At 41.2% G+C, this 22,728-nt stretch overlaps 1 protein-coding gene across 1 annotated transcript in view; it reads left to right on the top strand.

Annotated features, from left to right (window-relative positions):
- Positions 1 to 22,728, top strand: part of LOC124722628 (KICSTOR complex protein SZT2-like) — a 727,281-nt gene that overhangs the window by 111,901 nt on the left and 592,652 nt on the right. The window contains exons 13-14 of the mRNA XM_047247762.1: positions 2,320 to 2,589; positions 4,952 to 5,066. Coding sequence (XP_047103718.1) covers positions 2,320 to 2,589; positions 4,952 to 5,066 — 385 coding nt within the window. The remainder of the gene's footprint in view (positions 1 to 2,319; positions 2,590 to 4,951; positions 5,067 to 22,728) is intronic.

Raw genomic sequence — 22,728 nt, 5'->3', positions numbered from 1 at the left:
CGTACCACAGCCGACGGTTTGGAAAATCTTACGGAAAAGGCTAAAGCAGAAGCCTTACCGTTTACAATTGCTACAAGCCCTGACACCCGATGACAAAGTCAAATGCTTTGAATTTTCGGCGCGGTTGCAACAGCTCACGGAAGAGGATGCGTTCAGTGCGAAACTTGTTTTCAGTGATGAAGCAACACTTTTTCTTAATGGTGAAGTGAACAGACACAATGTGCGAATCTGGGCGGTAGAGAATCCTCACACATTCGTGCAGCAAATTTGCAATTCACCAAAAGTTAATGTGTTTTGTGCAATCTCACGGTTTAAAGTTTACGGCGCCTTTTTCTTCTGCGAAAAAAACGGTACAGGACACGTGTATCTGGACATGCTGGAAAATTGTCTCATGCCACAACTGGAGACCGACAGCGCCGACTTCATCTTTCAACAGGATGGTGCTCCACCGCACTTCCATCATGATGTTCGGCATTTCTTAAACAGGAGATTGGAAAACCGATGGATCGGTCGTGGTGGAGATCTGATCAACAATTCATGTCATGGCCTCCACGCTCTCCCGACTTAACCCCATGCGATTTCTTTCTGTGGGGTTATGTGAAAGATTCAGTGTTTAAACCTCCTCTACCAAGAAACGTGCCAGAACTGCGAGCTCGCATCAACGATGCTTTCGAACTCATTGATGGGGACATGCTGCGCCGAGTGTGGGAGGAACTTGATTATCGGCTTGATGTCTGCCGAATCACTAAAGGGGCACATATTGAACATTTGTGAATGCCTAAAAAAACTTTTTGAGTTTTTGTATGTGTGTGCAAAGCATTGTGAAAATATCTCAAATAATAAAGTTATTGTAGAGCTGTGAAATCGCTTCAATCATTTGTAATAACCCTGTATAATCTCCCGATAATGTCAAGAATGGCCTATGACAAGCCAAGTAATCTGTATTAACACTGCCTGCACCAAGCAAATAAATTTGTATGAGACGTGCGGATGGCAGAGCGCGACACCACTTTGGTGTCGCTGGATGGCAAAGTGTTAAGAGCTGTTGAGTGCTCCCTGCCTCGTATAGCTGTATGAAGATGGTAATGGGATCCAGTCATAGTGTTTTATATTGAATGATTGCCATATTTATATATTAGCATCAAATACTTATTCAAGCCTTGTCTTTCATGTTGTCAACATTTAAAATTTAGGTGGCTGAATATCTCAGCAGCCACTATGTATGATGCTGGAATATAATAATTTGCAGAGAGAAAGTGTGTTGACTTTTTCGTCTTTGTCTTGAGAAACCTCTTTAAAGCACTCGTAAGTTCAGATTAAAGAATGTGTAAAGAAGAGAAAGTGTACTGAGAATAAACCTGCAATTTTGGGCACCTACTGAAACTTAATTGTGGCGGGTTTACTTAGAGTGAAGATTCCCTTTGAGCAGTCCTGGATTTTTGAGAGTTTTTGGTATTAGAGAGAACCTTCCATGTTTTATTATCCTCAAAAGGCACTTATAAGCCATCGATGATGAGTACAGATACCAGCACACTTGCAAGAATATCTAAAGATAGTCCCCTTAATGAATGGATTAAAAAATGAGAACATTATTTGAAGGGTCCACTGCTGCAATGTTTGTGTGAAAAACCAGAGGAAAGGGAAGTGATTATTTACTTACCGAGGTAGATACTATGTAGAATTACCAGGATTTGGCATCATATATTGGTTGGCATTGTTCTCATTTCTAAAGTAACAGAGAGGTAAACAACATTGTAAAAACATCACATTGTGAGGCATGTCTTTGACATTATTTTATGTAGCTATCCTTTGTGGAGAGGAATCTGAATAAATAGAAAATATTTTATTGGAAATATTGTTACTTAATTATTTTGATGTTAGTTGTCATCAGAAAAGATCAACCCTTTATAGAAATGCAATGAGCAGAATGACATTGCAAATGGCCTATGAGGCATCTTAACATTCAACCTTGGAGTATAATTTTTTTTTCCTTTTTTTGGGGGGGGGGGAGGGGGGGGGAGCATAAGAAGGTTTATTTTGAGAACTTTCACCATGTGCTTAGCACTGATAGAATGTAGGTCAGTTGTGTTCTATTTGGGATTTTACATAACAATATTCAAAATTGAAATTTTTGTACATAGATTAGTCTAGTGGGATGCTGAGATAAAATTGGCTTTTAGTTGCTAGATTACATTTTAGACTTTATTCTTAGCTTCATTTTATCTGCTAATGAGGAGCATTCAGGTGACTGAAATTTATTAGGATAAATTTATCTAAAGTTGCCTGCTTCATACTGATCATTATAGTCTTTTTTTTCAGTGATATGACCAGCCCACAGTTTTGGCAGTACTGGCGACAGATTGTTTTGATGGATCCAAATTCATGGCATAAGTGGCTGTATACAAGAACTGTTAGTTTGATATTGCAACATGACCATCCATTGCCAAAACACCTGCATCTGGCAAATACAAGTGGTCGCTTTCAGGTCATTCAGTGTCGTCAGGCCGCTGCAGCACTTTACGCTCTTCTCAAAGACTGGAGCACCTTTGTACTGATTGAGAATCAAGCGTATGTTAAGCTCATCCCAGGGTGAGTCACGAAATTAATCATTTAACTTAAAGATAAAATTTACAGTTGGTGGCAAATACATATTGTTTTAGTGGCAAAGGTTTGTCAGTGCAGAGCATTATAATGGTTAATTAAAAATATAAGTTATTAGCCATGGTTCACTACTAATAAACGTTAAAACTGTGTTTTGGACTGGGACTTGTATCTGAACCTTTGTCTTTTGTAGGAAATGCTGTTAATATTGAGACATGACTAACAACTACCTTCACAGTTAAGATCCTGTCAATACTCCTTGCAGCAAAGCATGCTAGAGACCACATTTAAATTTAGAAAGAAGGGGAGAATTTCTGGCAGAAATGAAACTGTGAAAAGGCAAGTAATCAGCTATGTTTGCATAGCTCATTTGGCAACAGCAATTGCCTGCAAAAGGCGAGAGTCCAGGTTTGAATCCCAGTCATCCACACAGTTTTAATTTGTCTGGAAATTTAACAACAGCACATACTACTGTGCAAAGTGAAAGATTCAGGAATTTCAGTATTGTTTTTTTTACATTATATATATGTTTTATTTTTAGCTTCTGTGCCAGATATGTGTTGTGCAAAATGTAAAAGAGTCAGAGCACCTTATTAGAAAGTGTTTAATAAAAAACGAACAATCTTTTAGTGAAGCAGAGATAATTTTTTGTATACATTTGTTGTCTCTATAAATCCTGTTTATGATGCTCTGTGTGAGGTTATATACAATGTAGATTATGCTTGTAAAGAATATTTTCATGTTTTATAGTTGGCCAGAAATATAGGGTACAGTTTGTAGCTCTTAGATTGAGTCTCAAATTTTTGAATTAAATCTCTAGATTTATTGTAATAATTTTCAGAGGGGACTGTATAACATTTGGCTATTGTACATGAAATGTTGTATTTGGCAGTGAAGCATCAAAAAAGAGAAACTCAGTAGAAAGAAACCTTGAGTTTGAAAGCTTGTACAATATTCTATATACTGCTGACGGCGTGTCTGTATCCATTTTTTACCTGCTTTGTCAGTAAAACATTTGCATGAAAAAAGTGGTATAAATACCTACAAAATTAATGACTGGTTCAGAAGAGGTCTGCTCTGTATGGTAGATGGGGAACACCTGGATAGTTCAAACTGTGTAGCTTTTCTCTCTTTAATTTCCATCTTTTTTAAATTCACCCCGTGGACTCTTAATATTTTTTTCACTCTCAACATTGTTTCTGTCTACTCATCCCAACACTCTCCCTTCCCACTTTGGTTTTAAATTTCTTGGCTTGTGTTTTTTCCTGTTTCTGTATTTGTCTTCAACTCTAGTATTTGTTTTATTTGCTACCTTGGTTGTTAACTTACCCTCCCATTTTTCCAATTCTTATTTCTGTCTTATCAAGTGTCTTCTATGCCTTTTTTAGATTCCAAGGTTTTATAGTCACACCTTTTGCATTCCGCTGTTAATTTAAATTTCATCATGGCCAGTTTTGGTTATTTTGGGACTTCGTACTGTGTTATTGCCTCATGTCTTCTTTCTAAAAGTCTCCACATCTGTCCTCCTATAAGCTTCCATGTTATTCTATGAAAAATATATCTTTTCCATAGCATAGTGTTAAACTGTGCTCCTGACTAATATGAGGGTTCTAGTCTTTATTTCAGCTGTTCTGGAATTTTCTTGAGAATGATAGTTTATAGTATGTTGTACATAACTATGACACTAAAAGAGACAGTCTCTGGCTTAACAAACTATGTTATTGACCTGCAGATCGCAGAAGTTTTATGAAATTTTGCTGTGCATCATATTAGAGGGTATCATAATTATTCACTTCAAGGATGCTATAGTTTTTCTATAAAATTATGCATAGAAGGAATCTGTTGGAAGTAGGTACCAGATAATCAAAATTGGTATACAGTTTGTATTTATTTATTCACAAGAAGAGTGAGCAGAAAAAAAATCCCCTTTAAAACTTCTAATTCTGGTGCCATTTGCAAGATGGCAGAAAGCAGGTTCACTATCCAGTGGCTAGAATGTTAAAAAGTCATTTGTTCTTGTGAAAGACTAAAGTTGGACTATTTAAAGTGACTGTTGAAAGTATTTCCTGTAACCTTTCTTCAGTATGCCATCAAATACTATTTACTTACTGGGTAATTCTGACAGGGTGGTGCTATATTAATTAGTGTGAACTATGTAGCCCTTGAGGGTCTGAAGATAACATTCAGAATCCTGCTGAATCCATGTATTAAATAGGATGCAGATTACGCCAAAATCTCATGTTCAGCTTTGAAATTCCAAGCTATGATAAACTATATTAGTTGATAATATATTGTCTGTATTATTACAGCTAAATATGAAATTTTAAATATGTTCATTTCTTTGTTTCAGTGATTTAGAGAAGCCCCCTCAGTCTTTTGTTGCTCTAAAGGTTGCCTCAAAAGCTCCGTGTGTAGTGCTCCATTTAGCTTTTCTTGAGGGTACACCATCAATGATACGACAACAGGTATGTCAAGAACGAACTTATATAATAATTCATTGTTTCTAACAAAGAAAACCTTGAAAATCAGACATAAAAATGTGATCAAAAATTCAGTTATAAGTAATTTAAGTTTCTCTGAATGTAGAGATGATAGGTTTTTTGTTTGTTTCCAAATCTGTGCTATTGCTTGCTCATGGTGTATGCTCTCTTTTTCACCCTTTGGCATGGTTTGCCGGTGGTGAACTGGAGCCGAGCTCGCGGCCGCAGACTATATGTACCTGTCGCGCCAACGTCCGAGGGCTTCTCCGTGGTCATTTCCGGTGCGGTTCTCCTCTTGCTACCTGCGACAGTCGTTCGCTGCAGTACGAGAATCCAGGATCCGTTTACCTTAAGGCTTTCCTCTTTCTTGTTCAAACTGTTCGCGTGTTTTTGTATTTCTACAGCTTCTCTGAACAAGCGTGTGTGATAGTGGTTCTCTACAGCCAGAACTTCCGTGTCGGCGAATTTTATTACATGGTCGGCCATCTAGAGGAGTTTTATCAGGCCACTCTTGTCTAAACTCATTGTCTGATTCAGATATATTAATGATGGTTTCGTTAATTGGATCCAGAACAGAGACAAACTATCCTGACTCCTCCTGGACGCATCCCCTCCTTTGACTTCCCTTGGTTCTCTTCATCTCAGCAAGCCTTTGTCCTCAAATTTGGCCACCACCCCTCTGACGGCTCCATAAAAGATCTCTGTAGTGACTAGAATCAGACAAGACCAGGAATGACTCCAGAACTAGTTAAAACAGGCCAACCAGCTGTGGGCGTCACAGCAAGCTGCCTGAGAGTAAACGTGTGGACAAGAACAAAAGGAAGAGAAACAATGGAGATGGCATGACAGAATAATAAGCCCAGCGAGTAAACCAAGATCGAAAACCTAAGACGTAGTGAATACGGAACCAAGGCAACAATGTGTAATGAGATCAATATAGTAGTGCTGAGAAATCACGACTTACTGCAGAGCTGTTGCACTCCTGGTGTTAAAGGGCACCTTTTGTACCCTGATAGGCTGGCAAGGTGGGCCTTACATTGCGGTGGCACATGCAACAGTGAGACAAGCACCCACAGATGTAGCAGTGCTGTATAGTGGCTGTTGTCAAGTTCCACACCTTCTGGTGGACTTTCAAACTCGCTGGGCTGGGACACTAGATACTGCCACCCTGTAGTGGGCAGATAGGGCCAGAAGCACCCTGGACAACACTTGGAAAGGTGAAATGGCAGTGTGGGTGGAGTCCCAGCCCAGAAGGCCCTCCAGTTGGTGGGAAGCAACCGTCGTGTCTGGCAATTTGGTGGAGCCCAGTGGAGTGGGCCGCAGCGGTGTGGGCAACGAAGGCCGAGAGGGAAAAGGTGGCGCTGAGACCTCCACTTGTGCATGCATTGACGGGAAGTGCTACTGGTGACCTGGAGCACAAGTTGTACCTGTGCAGGTGTTGCAGTGGCAAGGGCGGACATTCCAGGTCCGACTGAGCTGGTGGTGAAGGTGCAGTCGATTCGTGGGGATGGAGCTGGTTGGTATACCGGCACTTGAAACCCTTCATAGTTTCAGCCATCATAAGGTGCAGCGCAAGGGTGGTGACCACATTGGACAGAATCCATGAGAGTTTTGTCCTATTCAAGTGGGACTACATAGCCGAGCCTGGTAGAAAGCCCCCAGTTAGTCGGGTCCAGGGTTCCATGAGCTGCAGATGTAGAAGATGGGAGGAGAGTACATGGCTGCCACCCATGGAGGTTACGGTCATGGACAGAGGTGGTCTTGTAGGTGCTCAGAAACATTACGAGTAGAGCTGTGGTGGTGGATACGCTCATCACTTTTAACATTTGTTGTTTGAACTTTTCACTATATGCTCTGCTGCACAATTAGAGGATGTGTGTAATGGCAGACTAAACAGATGCTTGGTGCCATTGGATGTACAGAACAGTTTGGAAGCTGTCCCTGTGAACTGCGGCTCATTGTCTGACATAATAGTTTGGGGAAGCCCTTCAGTTACTAGGCATTGAGAGTGGCATCAGTGGTGGTGGATGCCATGTTGACCACACTGTAGGTAGTTATAATAAGCATCCATGACAATGAGCCACATATACCCTAGAGAGAGACTAGCAAAATACAGATGAGTGCAGTTCCAGGAGCAAAGGGGGATGGACCAGGGGATGAAAAATTGCAGCGGAGCGGCGTGTCACCTAATGAAAGCTTTCATCTGTGACGTACCCCAGTGCCTACAATGAAGGCGATACAAAACATGAGGGTGCATGGTAGGTAAGGTCACGACACGGTGATCATCTGCCTCTGTGTCAAGCATGAGAATATCAGAGATGACTGACAGACGGTGGGAGAGGTGAACCCAGACCCAGAGTTCAGGAGTGTAGATCTTGGAAAAATGAGTAGGCCACCCATGGAGCACCTAGTGCATGACACACTCTATGACAGGGTTGTGGCGTATGTCAGCAGTGATGTGATTATCTGTAATGGGCAACCCATCCGAGGCATGCTGTCATTCCACACTGATGTGGAAACATAAGATTTCCTGTCTGTCAAATGCCTGGTCTTGTTCTGAGGGCAGCCAAGAGAGAGCATCAGCATTTGCATGTTGCACCATGGGCTTATATTTAATGGTAAAACTGTAGGAGCTGAGGAGAAGCACCCAGTGCAGGAGCTGTTGTACCATCTGCTCTGAAAGCCAGGAGTGTGGCCCAAAGAGTGCTACCAGCAGTTTGTGGGCTATACTATGGGTAAACTTGATCCCAGACAGATAAATCTGGAACTTCTTAATGGCAAAGGTAATTGCTAAAGCTTCCTTTTTGATCTGTGAGTAGTTCTTTTGAGTGGGTGTCAGAGACTTTGATGCGTAGGTAATCAGTTACTCAGTACCATCATTGTTTCTGTGTACCAGCACTGGTAGGACTGCCCAGGTTGCTTGTGGTGTTAATGGAATTTGAGGCACAATACAAACACATGGAATCATTCTAAATAAATTTGACAGCAACAAACACATCTCCTCAAACATAAGTGGGACAGCATTCGAGAGTGGTGTCATCTTCTTTAGTAACAAAAAATGGTTCCAGTGAAGCACAAGAAAGGAAAAAATACTGTTGGAGAGTGTCATCAGAAACACGAAAAGCAGAAAAGTGCTATTTTAACCCTTACAAATACATGCCCCAGTCCTCTTTGGCATCATTAAATGGTGGAAATGCAGGTGGGGTTGGTTACCCTGAACCTGCTGGAGCAGCTCCATCTGTTGCTGGTGGTGCTGTTGCTGTTGTCGAATCTGCTGCTGGAAAGGAGCATCTGTTCCTGTTCTATGAGTTGCACAAGCTTTGTATCCATGGGATGCTACTAATCTATTCCCTCATCACCAATTACAGTGATTGGAATTGGTTTATACTGGGAACGACCTGAGAACCAGTTGAAACAGGCCGACTGGCTGGGGCATCACAGTGAGCCACATGAGAGTACACAGGTGGGCAGCAACAAAAGGAAGACAAACAATGGATATAGCATGCCAGAACAACAAGCCCAGCAAGTAAACCAAGATTGAAAACCTAAGACGTAACAAATTCAGAAACAAGAGAATGATGTGTAGTGAAATCAGTACAGTAGCGCAAGGAAATCATAACTGACTGCTGGCTTTGATGGACAGCCATGGGCACTGATAGGCCAGCTAGGTGGCACAGCTCTTTCTAGCAGTGCTTGGAATGGTGACACCAGTGCCCACAGATGCAGCAATACTGTTTAGTGCCTTTCATCAAGTTTCATTCTATGTGGTGGGCCTTTAAAATTGCCGAACCGGGATACCAGACTCTCCATCCCCTTTAAACTTTGGGACCACCAATACCTCTCTTCAATATATGCTTTTCCTTTACATCAAAAGCCTCCTTGTATACTCTCGCAGTCTTTGGATGGTGCATCTTATCTCAGTGCTGCTGAACACTTCGCTAAGTTCTGCTGAGATAGACACTTTTTGTCGTTCTTGGCCCACAAATAGATCTCCATCAGCATACTCCCCCATACTCCTTCTTTTACAACTAAATTCGTTAACCAGCCACAAGAGAGCATTCCCTTAGTTACCTAGTATTCCTCCAGACTCGGACAGTTCAGCTACTGCCGTGGTACCTTTCAATGTATCCTGAGGAGTACGCTCTTTAAACTCAATGTCATCCAAGCTATGAAATATTCTAGTTCTTCCTTATGTTATCCTGCCTTGAATCACTTGCTACATGCATAATTTCTATATGAGAGACCAAAGTGCAAGACCAGTCCCATGAATCCACCTTACATATCCTATTCCATTCCTGTCTCCTGTATATACTGTCTATAAAGAGCCAGGCCCATGTGTGAAAGCAGCCATATGCAATACCAATTCTGTTGCAACACCTGTGTAGCTTATCTGTGTATGTGACCACCAACTAGTTACCCATGGATAAGTTCAACCTCCCATTGGCAGACAAATAAACATTCATCCATAGCTGTATAATGTTTTTGGTGATATTTGCTTAGAGAAAACCAGCTCTTCATTGAAACTTTCATGTTGCAGTGAAATTAGCTTTTCTGGTGAATCTGCCAACTGAGCCATCTCAGCACACTTAATGACCCAACCGTTGTGAATGTGGTATAAATTTTCAAGTTCTACCAAAATAACTATGTATGATATTGTGGTGATAAGGCACTACACTTACCACCTGGAGGAGTGGAGTTGAGAAACTCACCCATGCTTCCCCTTAAACAAGTTTATGCTATCAACCACAAATCTGTAATCATTTAGTTTACTGACAAATTTTAAACTCATATTGCACCAATGCAACAAGAAAAAATTAAAAAAAAGAAGCCATGGCATTCTCGGCATATGCACACTATTGCTCATAATCTCGTGTTCTCTTGGCTCCATTCCATTGTAAATGCTTGTTGATAAATACATATGAACGGTAGTGAATACTGGCAAATTCCCTGTGAATGCTTGTTCACTTCTGATCACTTCCATTTGGTGTGGTGTAAACAAGGGTTTACACTTGTTCAATCGTATTAATTTCTGTTCGTTCTAGTATTCACCGGGTTTAAGAGAACAGAAATGATATTGTGGTGTCATGCAGAGATTGCAGTGCCACACTGTAGTCAGCAGTGCGTATTGATACCACAACTTAGTGAGGGGCTCCCTGCAATCCGCAACAACATATGGGAGGCAGTCCTGAGGACCACACTTCCCCTCAGCACTGCAACACCCTCGTGCTGAGTTCAGTATGGAGTGAAGTTGGGAGGAACTCTGCCCCAGTTCATGACCTCATCTGAAGGAGTCTACATCATATGTAGGCCAAGCTGGTTGTGAAAGTTTCAGATGAACTTGTACTGTTGTAAATGTCAAAGATTTACTATGAGAGAACAGTTTATTAGGTAGTGCAGCTTGTGATGCTTTCATGTTGTTGTTGTTGTCTTCAGTCCTGAGACTGGTTTGATGCAGCTCTCCATGCTACTCTAGATGCTTTCATACTGAATTTATTTAACTTTGATAGGTTTCTTTGCTACAGGAGCATTGGATAATTTACAAATGTCATTCAGTATGATGCTTGCGTACTGAATGACATTTGTAAATTATCCAATACTCCTGTAGCAAAGAAGCTTATCAAAGTTAAATAAGTCTTTTATTCATTAATGTGATACAGAAAACTAAAATTTCAAGAGTCACAGTTCCTGTTAACCACCCCACTGAGCAATCAAAGAACCCAAAAGAACTGGACAAAAGTAGTTTCATCTGGTCGCAACAGATGTAATTGTTCCTTGGCTGGGGACCACAGCCATAATATACTTTTTAAATGAAATAATTTCTGCTATGTGACTGTAAATTTGCATTTTTTTTCACTATCACAATTTTGGCTGTAGAGCTGTGTCCGTGTGCAAGGTGGAAACTGAAATAATGCACCTTAAATTGTGTTTATTTAATGTTATCACATTATGTCTTGCACTTTGTTAACAGTATGTTTTATTGGTTTGTTTTCACATTGCATTTGAAAATGGCTCTACAAGTGAAATCGTGGTAGTGAAATACATTAAACACAAAAACATACAGTCTAGTTGCATTAATGGTTTCATTTAAAAATGATATATGGTTCCTGTGCTGGAAGTGCAGTTCCTGTGTTATATCAGAATCTAACATCAACTAAATTTGGACAGGATCGAGTGCTTAGGGCTCTTTATTAATTCCATAATGACCCACGGTGATTGGGGCCGCTGTGGTCTAGAGGTGCACCTTTGTCGGGTTGTGGAGGTAGTGTTGCTGGCAAGGGCTGGGTAGAAAAACTCTGCTGCAAGATATAATATATTTTATTTAGTGTTGAGTTACAATGTTGATGTGCTTCAACAGCCCCAGATATGCCCTCTGCAGGTGTGTGGTCTGCCGGCAGTAACATTGATGTCGGAAGATCGCAGTGCGAGATGACCATTTGATGTGTATGCCCTGCTTTGCTGACACTGTTTACCCCACTCGGCAGTGCGTGCTTGGGTTAACACTTTGTAGCCCTGAGTGAGCAATCTCAGCAATGTGACTCTCCACTGAATTCTCATAGACGTCCACTGCTTCTGGGTTAGAAACTCACCTTAGTGCAGATGGATGGCGGCAGTGCTACAACAGCGTGGCTGCAAACCCCTGCCCTTCAACCCAGGAGGTTGGTTGTCACCATGGAGTATTGGGACAGCTCATCCGTCATGTCATTCTAAGTCCACAGGTTCAGACTTAGTGCTGTGAACTGATCAGATGGAGATGGCCACCCAGACTGGCGTCGGTTGCTGGCTGGCCCATAACTTGATGGAGACTTTCGTAGACATGATGTTGTGGCTGGTGGTGCCAGATTGTGCATATCTGTGATAGAAACAGAGGGTATCTGTAGTAATTAAAAGCATGCTTGTTGTGCGTATACATTGATTACGGGCACATTCAGTTCAACACATATCATGTCTCAATGGTACGGAGATACTGTGAAGGCTGGTAATGTCACCACAATTGTGTGGCTTGGCCCAGTTGCCTTGTAGTATACAAACCGGTTCACTTGTGAAATTACATATCAGCACCTTTGCACCTGCCTGTTTGCCTCACATACAGCTGCAATGGACCTGCTTCTCACCCAGTAACACCCAAAATTAGTGACATAACTAATATATTCATTCAGCTGAATTCAAAATCCACTTCTTCTTCATCTTTGATGGGAAGTCTGAACATTTTTAGTTTGAGGCTTGTCTGCTTGTCCTTCCTCAGTTGATTTACTTGCAGGCACTCTGCTTGTCAACTCATGACACTTATCTCAGAAACAGCAGTACTTCGCAGAAGCCAGCCAGCAGAAAGCAACTTGAGGCTGCTTGCAGTTGAGCAAAGTTACAACAAATTTTTCTGAATCTATAGTTGTTTAGATGTTATTCAATCTCTATATTGAGCAAGCAGTAAAGGAAACAAAAGAAAAATTTGGAGTAGGTATTAAAATCCATGGAGAAGAAATAAAAACTTTGAGGTTCGCCGATGACATTGTAATTCTGTCAGAGACAGCAAAGGACTTGGAAGAGCAGTTGAACGGAATGGATGGTGTCTTGAAGGGAGGATATAAGATGAACATCAACAAAAGCAAAACGAGGATAATGGAATGTAGTCGAGTTAAGTCGGGTGATGCTGAGGGTATTAGATTAGGAAATGAGACACTTAAAGTAGTAAAGGAGTTTTGCTATTTGGGGAGCAAAATAACTGATGATGGACGAAGTAGAGAGGATATAAAATGTAGACTGGCAATGGCAAGGAAAGCGTTTCTGAAGAAGAGAAATTTGTTAACATCGAGTATAGATTTAAGTGTCAGGAAGTTATTTCTGAAAGTATTTGTATGGAGTGTAGCCATGTATGGAAGTGAAACATGGACGGTAAATAGTTTGGACAAGAAGAGAATAGAAGCTTTCGAAATGTGGTGCTACAGAAGAATGCTGAAGATTAGATGGGTAGACCACATAACTAATGAGGAAGTATTGAATAGGATTGGGGAGAAGGGAAGTTTGTGGCACAACTTGACCAGAAGAAGGGATCGGTTGGTAGGACATGTTCTGAGGCATCAAGGGATCACCAATTTAGTGTTGGAGGGCAGCGTGGAGGGTAAAAATCATAGGGGGAGACCAAGACATGAATACACTAAGCAGATTCAGAAGGATGTAGGTTGCAGTAGGTACTGGGAGATGAAGAAGCTTGCACAGGATAGAGTAGCATGGAGAGCTGCATCAAACCAGTCTCAGGACTGAAGACCACAACAACATAGTTGTTTAGTGGTTGATGTCACAAGTAAGGTTGTGACACCTTCGCCGCTTTTTGGCTGTTCCCTGACGAGGATTGTCTGCCAGAGCAAGTGGGCAGTCTGTCTGTTTCTTATGTGAACTGGGGTAGAGGCCTACATGAGCTACTTGAACCACAATGTGAGTTGATCATTGTGCTTCTCAGGCCACTGTAGCATGATTCTGACCTTGTGACACAGACAAGTTACCCTGCTGGAAGATGGCTTCACTGTCGGAGAAGACACTAAGTATGAAGGGATGCAGGTGATCCACAGTGATATTCACATAGTAAACAGCTGTCATGGTGCCTTCGATTACTACCATAGGTCCCACAGAAGCCCAGGTAAATGTCTCCTATAGCATAAAACTGCCCCCACCGGCCTCTGTCCATGACGCAATGTGTATCCACTCTCGATGATACCATTCCATTGCAGTCATAATTGAGTGTCATTGTGTCAACATGGGAATATGTAGGGATCATCTGATGTGGAGCCCCATGTTCAGCAATGTATGGTGGACAGTGTGCTCCAAAACATTGTGCCTGTGTCAGCCTAGTACTCTGTCTAAAGATTTGCCACCTATTCTGCTTTTTCAGAGCACGTTATGTGATGGGGCATGAACATCCAACACCTTGTTGTCTACTTGTGGTTTTATCATCCTTCAACGTCATGACAGTAGCATGTGAACAACCAACTAGACTCGCCATTTCTGATATGCTCATTCCTAGGCAACAGACTATAACAATCTGCCTTTTGTCAAAGTCACATAAACCAGTGGATTTTCCCATTTGTGGCCCTGTTTGTCTCTGCTCTGCCTATACACTTCCCTTACTACATCACTTGCCCACAAAACCACTAGACACCGTTCAGTTGTAACCAATAGATGACATTCAGTTGTGAGATAAGTAGTAGTCAGAATGTTTTGGTTGATCAGTGTATAGCTAGAAAAAAAATTGGTCCTTGTTTGGAACTCTGAGGAGTATCCCACATTACAACATCCCAGTTGGATGCTAGCCCATTTCCCACTATGCGATAGTGTAAAGCCAATTTTTTTGGTTTTTTGTTTTTCTTTTCTTCTCAGACAAGACTGAGATCAGCTGAATGCCTTGCCTCCAGTACTGCAGTATTCTAACTTATGTAGTAATGTACCATTGTCTACACGGCTGAAAACCCATGCTGCTTCATATGTTCTCACTACATACTGAAATCCAGTGACAGGGGGGGGGGGGGGGGGGGCAAATGATAAGCCCACAGTATGGGCTCCTTTTTTCTCCTGTGGCAGTGGCATCAGTTATTATTAATTACACAAGTAGCCTAGGGGAAGGCTATGTGTCCTGGTAGTCAATGGTATATTTTTACAGCATACATGGGTTGGATAAAAAATAGTGACAACACTATTACAATTCATACCAGACTTTATTGACAGATGTTCACTGTATTAGACACCCTCTATATAATCACCCCACATCTCTATCACCTCCCCACATAAGTGGGTGTCACTACACACTGTCAGCATGTCCATCTGTGTTGATGTCACACAAGTACTGCCTAAGCCACGGATGACATTTTCTCTTGCGTTTTAGTGTGTGCCGTGAAGAGGTTCCTCCATTTTGGCGAACAGATTTTAATTGCGTAGACTCATAATCGGTGAACACCGTGGGTGTTCCAATATCTCCAACCCCCACTTCTTAAAGATACTGTTCAGGCACTTGCACTGCCCTCCTACACTTTCAGGCAGTACACAAGGCAACTGACTCAAGCACAGCTGTCACCACTCACTGCACTACTTCATCTGACCTGCTGCTATCAGCTATAGACAGTGTGCATGCCATTTGATGCACACCTTTCATGTTACAGTAGTGCTGCCACTACTTTTTATCCAACCTTTGTAATTAATAAACATGTAATTCCAAAAGTGAATAAAAATAATGACCAGGGTGACTGAAAACATCTCTTTGCCATTTCTAAACAAGTGTTAACTTATACTTCGCAGTACTGTTTACTGATGGCAATTCATGAAGCCAAAAAACTTGACAAAATAGATATTTGTGCCCCAAGTCTTAGAAGCTATAATTGGCAGGTTACTGCTGACATTATATGGCCACCCCTTTTCAAACTGTTACCCACCCCTCCCACTGTCACTAAATGTTCCTCCTTTGAAAAGTAACAGTGGGTCTACGCTGGTGTGCAAAACTTAAGAATGAAAGTAAGTTTCACATCATGTGCCTTTGCCAAGTAACATATCTCCATGGAACTTGGACCATACATAGAAAGAACTGCAGCAGTATAGTACAGACACTAACAGAAAGAAATGGTTAATGAGACAAACAGAAATGAAACTTTTATTCAAAGACAATAATTACACTTAAACCATCATGATTTATGTTGGACTCCTTGATATTACAAAAGGTGGGACATTGTTCTAATAGGGCGTGTGATCACAACAGGTGGCAATGAATGCTCTGCAATGTGCTCCCAGGTTGGATTAGTTGACAGCTGCTGGATGGCTGGCCATTAGTCCATCTGGACATGCTGCAATATGTCTTGACAATGCATCCCACACATGCTCTAAGGGATTTAAGTTTGGGGAGCAGGCAGCTCATTCCATTTGCTGAGTATCCTCTCATTCTGAGAGCAGCTCCACATGTGCAGTTTGATCTGGCCGTGTGTTGTCATCCATAAAAATGACATCAGGGCTGACTGCATACCTGAAAATATGCATATGGGGAATGAATACAGTTTTGCAATAATGTTGACCAGTGAGTGTAGAGTGTTCAAAGATTTGGAGGTCAGTATGCCCATGCAACATAATGCCTCTCCACACAATAACACTTGGACCATTGAAATGATCATGTTGAACAATGTGTCTGGGTGCATTATCTGTTCCCATGTACCCAGGAACATTGTCAAGCATGATTGTTTTGGTGGTCCATGTGTTTTGGTGTTGGGAGGCGTGGGTGTACTGACCTCCAAATCTTTGAACACTTTACACACACCAATCAACATTATTGTGACACTGTAATCCTTCCCCATGTACGTCTTCTCAAGTCAGAACTGAAACATCAGTTCTGACTTGATTTTGACGTATGACAATGCATGACGGCAATGAACTGCACAGATGGAGGTGCACTTGTAACTAGAGAATATTCAGTGAATGGAATGACCTGTCCGTTCCCCTGACTTGAATTCCATTGAGTGTGTGTTGGGCATGTTGGGGAGATGTATTGCAGCAAGTTCACATGCACTAATGACCATCCAGTAGTTGTCAACTGTGCTGGTGGAGAAAAGAAGTGCCATACCACAAGAATTCCTTACCAACCTTGTGGCCTTGACTCCTTATCTTGTTTAATTATGTTATATATTTTGCAATGAACCCAGATCAATGACCTTGTTGTATTAGTATGTGCAGTAATTGTATCTGGTGAAATGCACTACGCTTGAAACTGAATAAAAAAATGAAAATGAAAATGAAAATGAAAATGAAAAAAAGTTTGTGGCCAACATGGGTGCACATTCCAGAGCGTGCATTGCTGTCCATGGTGATCTCGCACCCTGTTAAGAACCATGTCTCACCTTTTGTAATACCCAGGGACCATCCGATCACAGTGACTGAAGTGTAATTATTGTCTTTGAATAAATGTGCCATATCTGTCCATATCATTGTGTAATTTTTTTTCCAGGAACCTTTCAGTTCTTTTATTTATGGCCCATGTGTCATCAGCTATGTTAACTGACAGTGAGACAACATGCAAAGGATATTTTCATTCTTAAGTTTTGCGTACCAATGCATATTATCCATTACCTCACTGAACCCTGTAGCAGGTTTCATTGTACTACTGGACTGGTACTCATATCCTTAAACTTCCTGCAAACAAAGACATCCTACCCCACAATCACAGTTATTATCAAGCAACAGAACTTTCTTGTCCCTTCTCTTCTCCATCTTAATTCTTTCCTTATATTCAAAGTCTCTGGCACATTTCACCCACTATAGTTCTTGCCAAGATAGACACGAAGCCCACACCTACTACAGTAGTACAAGTTTATATGCCAACTAGCTCTGCAGATGACGAAGAAATTGAAGAAATGTATGATGAAATAAAAGAAATTATTCAGATTGTGAAGGGAGACGAAAATTTAATAGTCATGGGTGACTGGAAGTCGAGTGTAGGAAAAGGGAGAGAAGGAAACATAGTAGGTGAATATGGATTGGGGGACAGAAATGAAAGAGGAAGCCGCCTGGTAGAATTTTGCACAGAGCACAACATAATCATAACTAACACTTGGTTTAAGAATCATGAAAGAAGGTTGTATACATGGAAGAACCCTGGAGATACTAAAAGGTATCAGATAGATTATATAATGGTAAGACAGAGATTTAGGAACCAGGTTTTAAATTGTAAGACATTTCCAGGGGCAGATGTGGACTCTGACCACAATCTATTGGTTATGACCTGTAGATTAAAACTGAAGAAACTGCAAAAAGGTGGGAATTTAAGGAGATGGGACCTGGATAAACTAAAAGAACCAGAGGTTGTACAGAGATTCAGGGAGAGCATAAGGGAGCAATTGACAGGAATGGGGGAAATAAATACAGTAGAAGAAGAATGGGTAGCTTTGAAGGATGAAGTAGTGAAGGCAGCAGTGGATCAAGTAGGTAAAAAGACGAGGGCTAGTAGAAATCCTTGGGTAACAGAAGAAATATTGAATTTAATTGATGAAAGGAGAAAATATAAAAATGCAGTAAGTGAAACAGGCAAAAAGGAATACAAACGTCTCAAAAATGACATCGACAGGAAGTGCAAAATGGCTAAGCAGGGATGGCTAGAGGACAAATGTAAGGATGTAGAGGCCTATCTCACTAGGGGTAAGATAGATACCGCCTACAGGAAAATTAAAGAGACCTTTGGAGATAAGAGAACGACTTGTATGAATATCAAGAGCTCAGATGGAAACCCAGTTCTAAGCAAAGAAGGGAAAGCAGAAAGGTGGAAGGAGTATATAGAGGGTCTATACAAGGGCGATGTACTTGAGGACAATATTATGGAAATGGAAGAGGATGTAGATGAAGATGAAATGGGAGATATGATACTGCGTGAAGAGTTTGACAGAGCACTGAAAGACCTGAGTCGAAACAAGGCCCCCGGAGTAGACAATATTCCATTGGAACTACTGACGGCGGTGGGAGAGCCAGTCCTGACAACACTCTACCATCTGGTGAGCAAGATGTATGAAACAGGCGAAATACCCTCAGACTTCAAGAAGAATATAATAATTCCAATCCCAAAGAAAGCAGGTGTTGACAGATGTGAAAATTACCGAACTATCAGCTTAATAAGTCACAGCTGCAAAATACTAACACGAATTCTTTACAGACGAATGGAAAAACTAGTAGAAGCCAACTTCGGGGAAGATCAGTTTGGATTCCGTAGAAACACTGGAACACGTGAGGCAATACTGACCTTACGACTTATCTTAGAAGAAAGATTAAGGAAAGGAAAACCTACGTTTCTAGCATTTGTAGACTTAGAGAAAGCTTTTGACAATGTTGACTGGAATACTCTCTTTCAAATTCTAAAGGTGGCAGGGGTAAAATACAGGGAGCGAAAGGCTATTTACAATTTGTACAGAAACCAGATGGCAGTTATAAGAGTCGAGGGACATGAAAGGGAAGCAGTGGTTGGGAAGGGAGTAAGACAGGGTTGTAGCCTCTCCCCGATGTTGTTCAATCTGTATATTGAGCAAGCAGTAAAGGAAACAAAAGAAAAATTCGGGGTAGGTATTAAAATTCATGGAGAAGAAATAAAAACTTTGAGGTTCGCCGATGACATTGTAATTCTGTCAGAGACAGCAAAGGACTTGGAAGAACAGTTGAATGGAATGGACAGTGTCTTCAAAGGAGGATATAAGATGAACATCAACAAAAGCAAAACAAGGATAATGGAATGTAGTCTAATTAAGTCGGGTGATGCTGAGGGAATTAGATTAGGAAATGAGGCACTTAAAGTAGTAAAGGAGTTTTGCTATTTGGGGAGCAAAATAACTGATGATGGTCGAAGTAGAGAGGATATAAAATGTAGGCTGGCAATGGCAAGGAAGGCGTTTCTGAAGAAGAGAAATTTGTTAACATCCAGTATTGATTTAAGTGTCAGGAAGTCATTTCTGAAAGTATTCGTATGGAGTGTAGCCATGTATGGAAGTGAAACATGGACGATAAATAGCTTGGACAAGAAGAGAATAGAAGCTTTCGAAATGTGGTGCTACAGAAGAATGCTGAAGATTAGATGGGTAGATCACATAACTAATGAGGAAGTATTGAATAGGATTGGGGAGAAGGGAAGTTTGTGGCACAACTTGACCAGAAGAAGGGATCGGTTGGTAGGACATGTTCTGAGGCATCAAGGGATCACCAATTTAGTATTGGAGGGCAGCGTGGAGGGTAAAAATCGTAGAGGGAGACCAAGAAATGAATACACTAAGCAGATTCAGAAGGATGTAGGTTGCAGTAGGTACTGGGAGATGAAAAAGCTTGCACAGGATAGAGTAGCATGGAGAGCTGCATCAAACCAGTCTCAGGACTGAAGACCACAACAACAACAACAGTTCTTGCTATCCTACACTTATGACAGCTTATGAAGTCAATTTTATTTATTTATTTATTTTTAAAAATTTCTTAATATGAAGCTACTTGATAGCAAGCTGTTTCTGCCAGATCTACCTGCTGCCATTGATCAGCTCTTGGTTTTATTCCACCTCCACCTACCTCTCCTAAGCCTGTCTAATTATTTCCTGGCTTTCTGCAACTGTGCTTGAAGGAAAAAATTCTTTTTTATGCTCTTCTCTTATCCTGTTCCTGCTACAAGACTGCAAAACCAAGAGCAGGTCACCACAAGTTCTCCAGCGACCACCACTCTACATTCCCCACTGAAACACTTGCCACAAGCAAAACTCGTAAATTTTTTGCTTCTCCCACTCTTCTCTGTCTTGGTCAGAATGAACTAAAAACAGTAAACAAAAGGAAATAGAGGTGACTTTCAGTGTTTGATTTTATTGAATCAAGCTATATATAATTCAAATTTACTACACTAAACAAACTGGAAAAAGTTCTACAAGTTAGTTGGGCAAATGCTGCTGCGGTAGGGGATAAAATACTACAAGAGAAAGGGATGGAAGGTACTAAGACAGCAGTTCATTACAAATATGAGTACCTTATGCTCTCTGCTTAAACATACAAACATTTATTTACACTAATGAATACTAAAAAGCTAAATAGTTTACTATTATGTTACATTTCTTCCTTTACGTGGTAGACAGGCATTTCCAGATATTATTTGACAAGCTGTTCATAATGAAGTGGTTGAGCCACTGCCTGAGCTATGAAAACAGTCCTTTAAAACTGCAAATTAACTGATGGCCATCAAACCTTGGTCATACAAAACTGATGGTAAGATTATGAGCCGAAATGAATGTAAGGAAATTTGTTTCGTCACACCAAAATATTCATTTTACAAGGAGCATTATAACCACTGCCCTTCCTGCATGTGCCAACATGTATCATGACTCATCCATCCATCCATCCACCTAGTATTTTTCTGTTTTTCCTGTAGACATTCTAATCCCTGTGTTCTGTGAAGTGTGGTGTGCAGCAGAACTCAAACAGGAAATGGTACTGCATGTAAATTGTGGATGCTTTCATGTTTTCTATTGTCCAGCACTGCATCCATTGCTGCAGTGTGAGCTTTCTGGCTGTGCTCCCAGTCATTGTATATGTCTGTCTCTTTTTGTTGACTGCGGTGATCACAGTTTTACTGGATGACAGGTCCTTAGAGGGTTCATTTTTGAAACAATGATCCATGAAACTCTTAGTGGCTTAATGACTTTGAAGATGCAGTGTCCTGTATGTCTGGTCCTGAGAAATTGGTCCTAATCAAATGCATTAAAATGCCATGTTTTGTCCAGCAATTCAGTCAGTCAGTGTGGAGCCTGACATTACATTCACAAGGGTTTTGCTAGTTACCAGGAGCTCCAATGTTAGGTATGTTGTGGAGCCCTTTAGGAAGATAAGTGTTCAGGACTGGAAAGAAATCCATATCCACTTGGTATGTCTGTCAGGAGCAAGTTGTGGCTCACACCCTCAGTGTCAATGACACCTGTTGCATAGGTTCTGAGCCATCCTCAGTTCATGCAGGCAGCTAGTGGAGGTGGTGAAGGCTGCTAGTCCCATGCATGCATTCACAATTTGCAGCATTGTTCCCAGAGCTGATCGGTGTCCTTTTTTGAGCCGAGTGGAAGGTCTTGACCAAAGGCCTCATCGACTATGTTACCATCTTGGCTGCATATTTCTGGACCTGCGTTATCAGGTGGGGAATTGTAGGAGTCTCCTGGATGGGTCAGGAGTGTACTACACAAAGGAAGCAGAGTACTTGTGGAGTGTGCATGGGAGTTTCTGTATAGGTGATAGTTTGAGGTACTCTGATGAAAACTCGGCAATCGATATGCAGATAGCGAAATCAGACGATATTCAGAGTAAAGGCACTTCGACTGTAAAATTTTTATAAGTAAATTGTCAAAGTATTAATAACAAAGTTCCCAAATATACCTCTCTCCAAGAAAGTTGTGCTCAAATTATTCTTGGGACTGAGAACTGACTGAAACCCAAAGTAGAAAGCTCAAGAGACATATAGTGAGTCATGGAATGTATATCAGGAAGACAGATTTGCCACCATAGGAGAGGGAGCATTCTTTGCAGTTGGCAAAAATGTTGTCTCTATTGAAGTCAAAATTGTGTATGACAGTGGAGTTACCTCACTGAACCCTGTAGCAGGTTTCATTATACTACTGGACTGGTGCTCATATCCTTAAATTTCCTGCAAATAAAGACACCGTACCCCACAATCACAGTTACAATTATGAGCAACTTAAATTGAAAAGACCACATAGATAATATTTTGGGGGAAGGCGAAACAAAGACTGCACTTTGTTGGCAGAACACTTAGAAGATATGACAAACCCTTGAAAGAGACAGCCTACATTACAGTTGTCCATCGTGTACTGGAATATTGCTGCGTGGTGTGGGATCCTTACCAGGTAGGATTGATGGAGGACATCGAAAAAGTGCAAGGAAGGGCAGCCCGTTTCATGTTATCACACAATACGGGTGAGAGTGTCACTGATATGATACACCAGTTGGGGTGGCAGTCACTGAAACAAAGGCGGTTTTTTTCACAGCAAGATCTATTTACAAAATTTCAATCACCAACTTTTTCTTCCGAATGCGAAAATAATTTGTTGACACCCACCTACATAGGGAGAAATGATGATCATTATAAAATAAGAGAAATCAGAGCTTGAACGGAAAG

Source organism: Schistocerca piceifrons, chromosome X (assembly GCF_021461385.2).
Source record: "Schistocerca piceifrons isolate TAMUIC-IGC-003096 chromosome X, iqSchPice1.1, whole genome shotgun sequence".
Classification (NCBI taxonomy): Eukaryota; Metazoa; Arthropoda; class Insecta; order Orthoptera; family Acrididae; genus Schistocerca; species Schistocerca piceifrons.
This window is presented reverse-complemented; position numbering and strand designations above follow the sequence as displayed.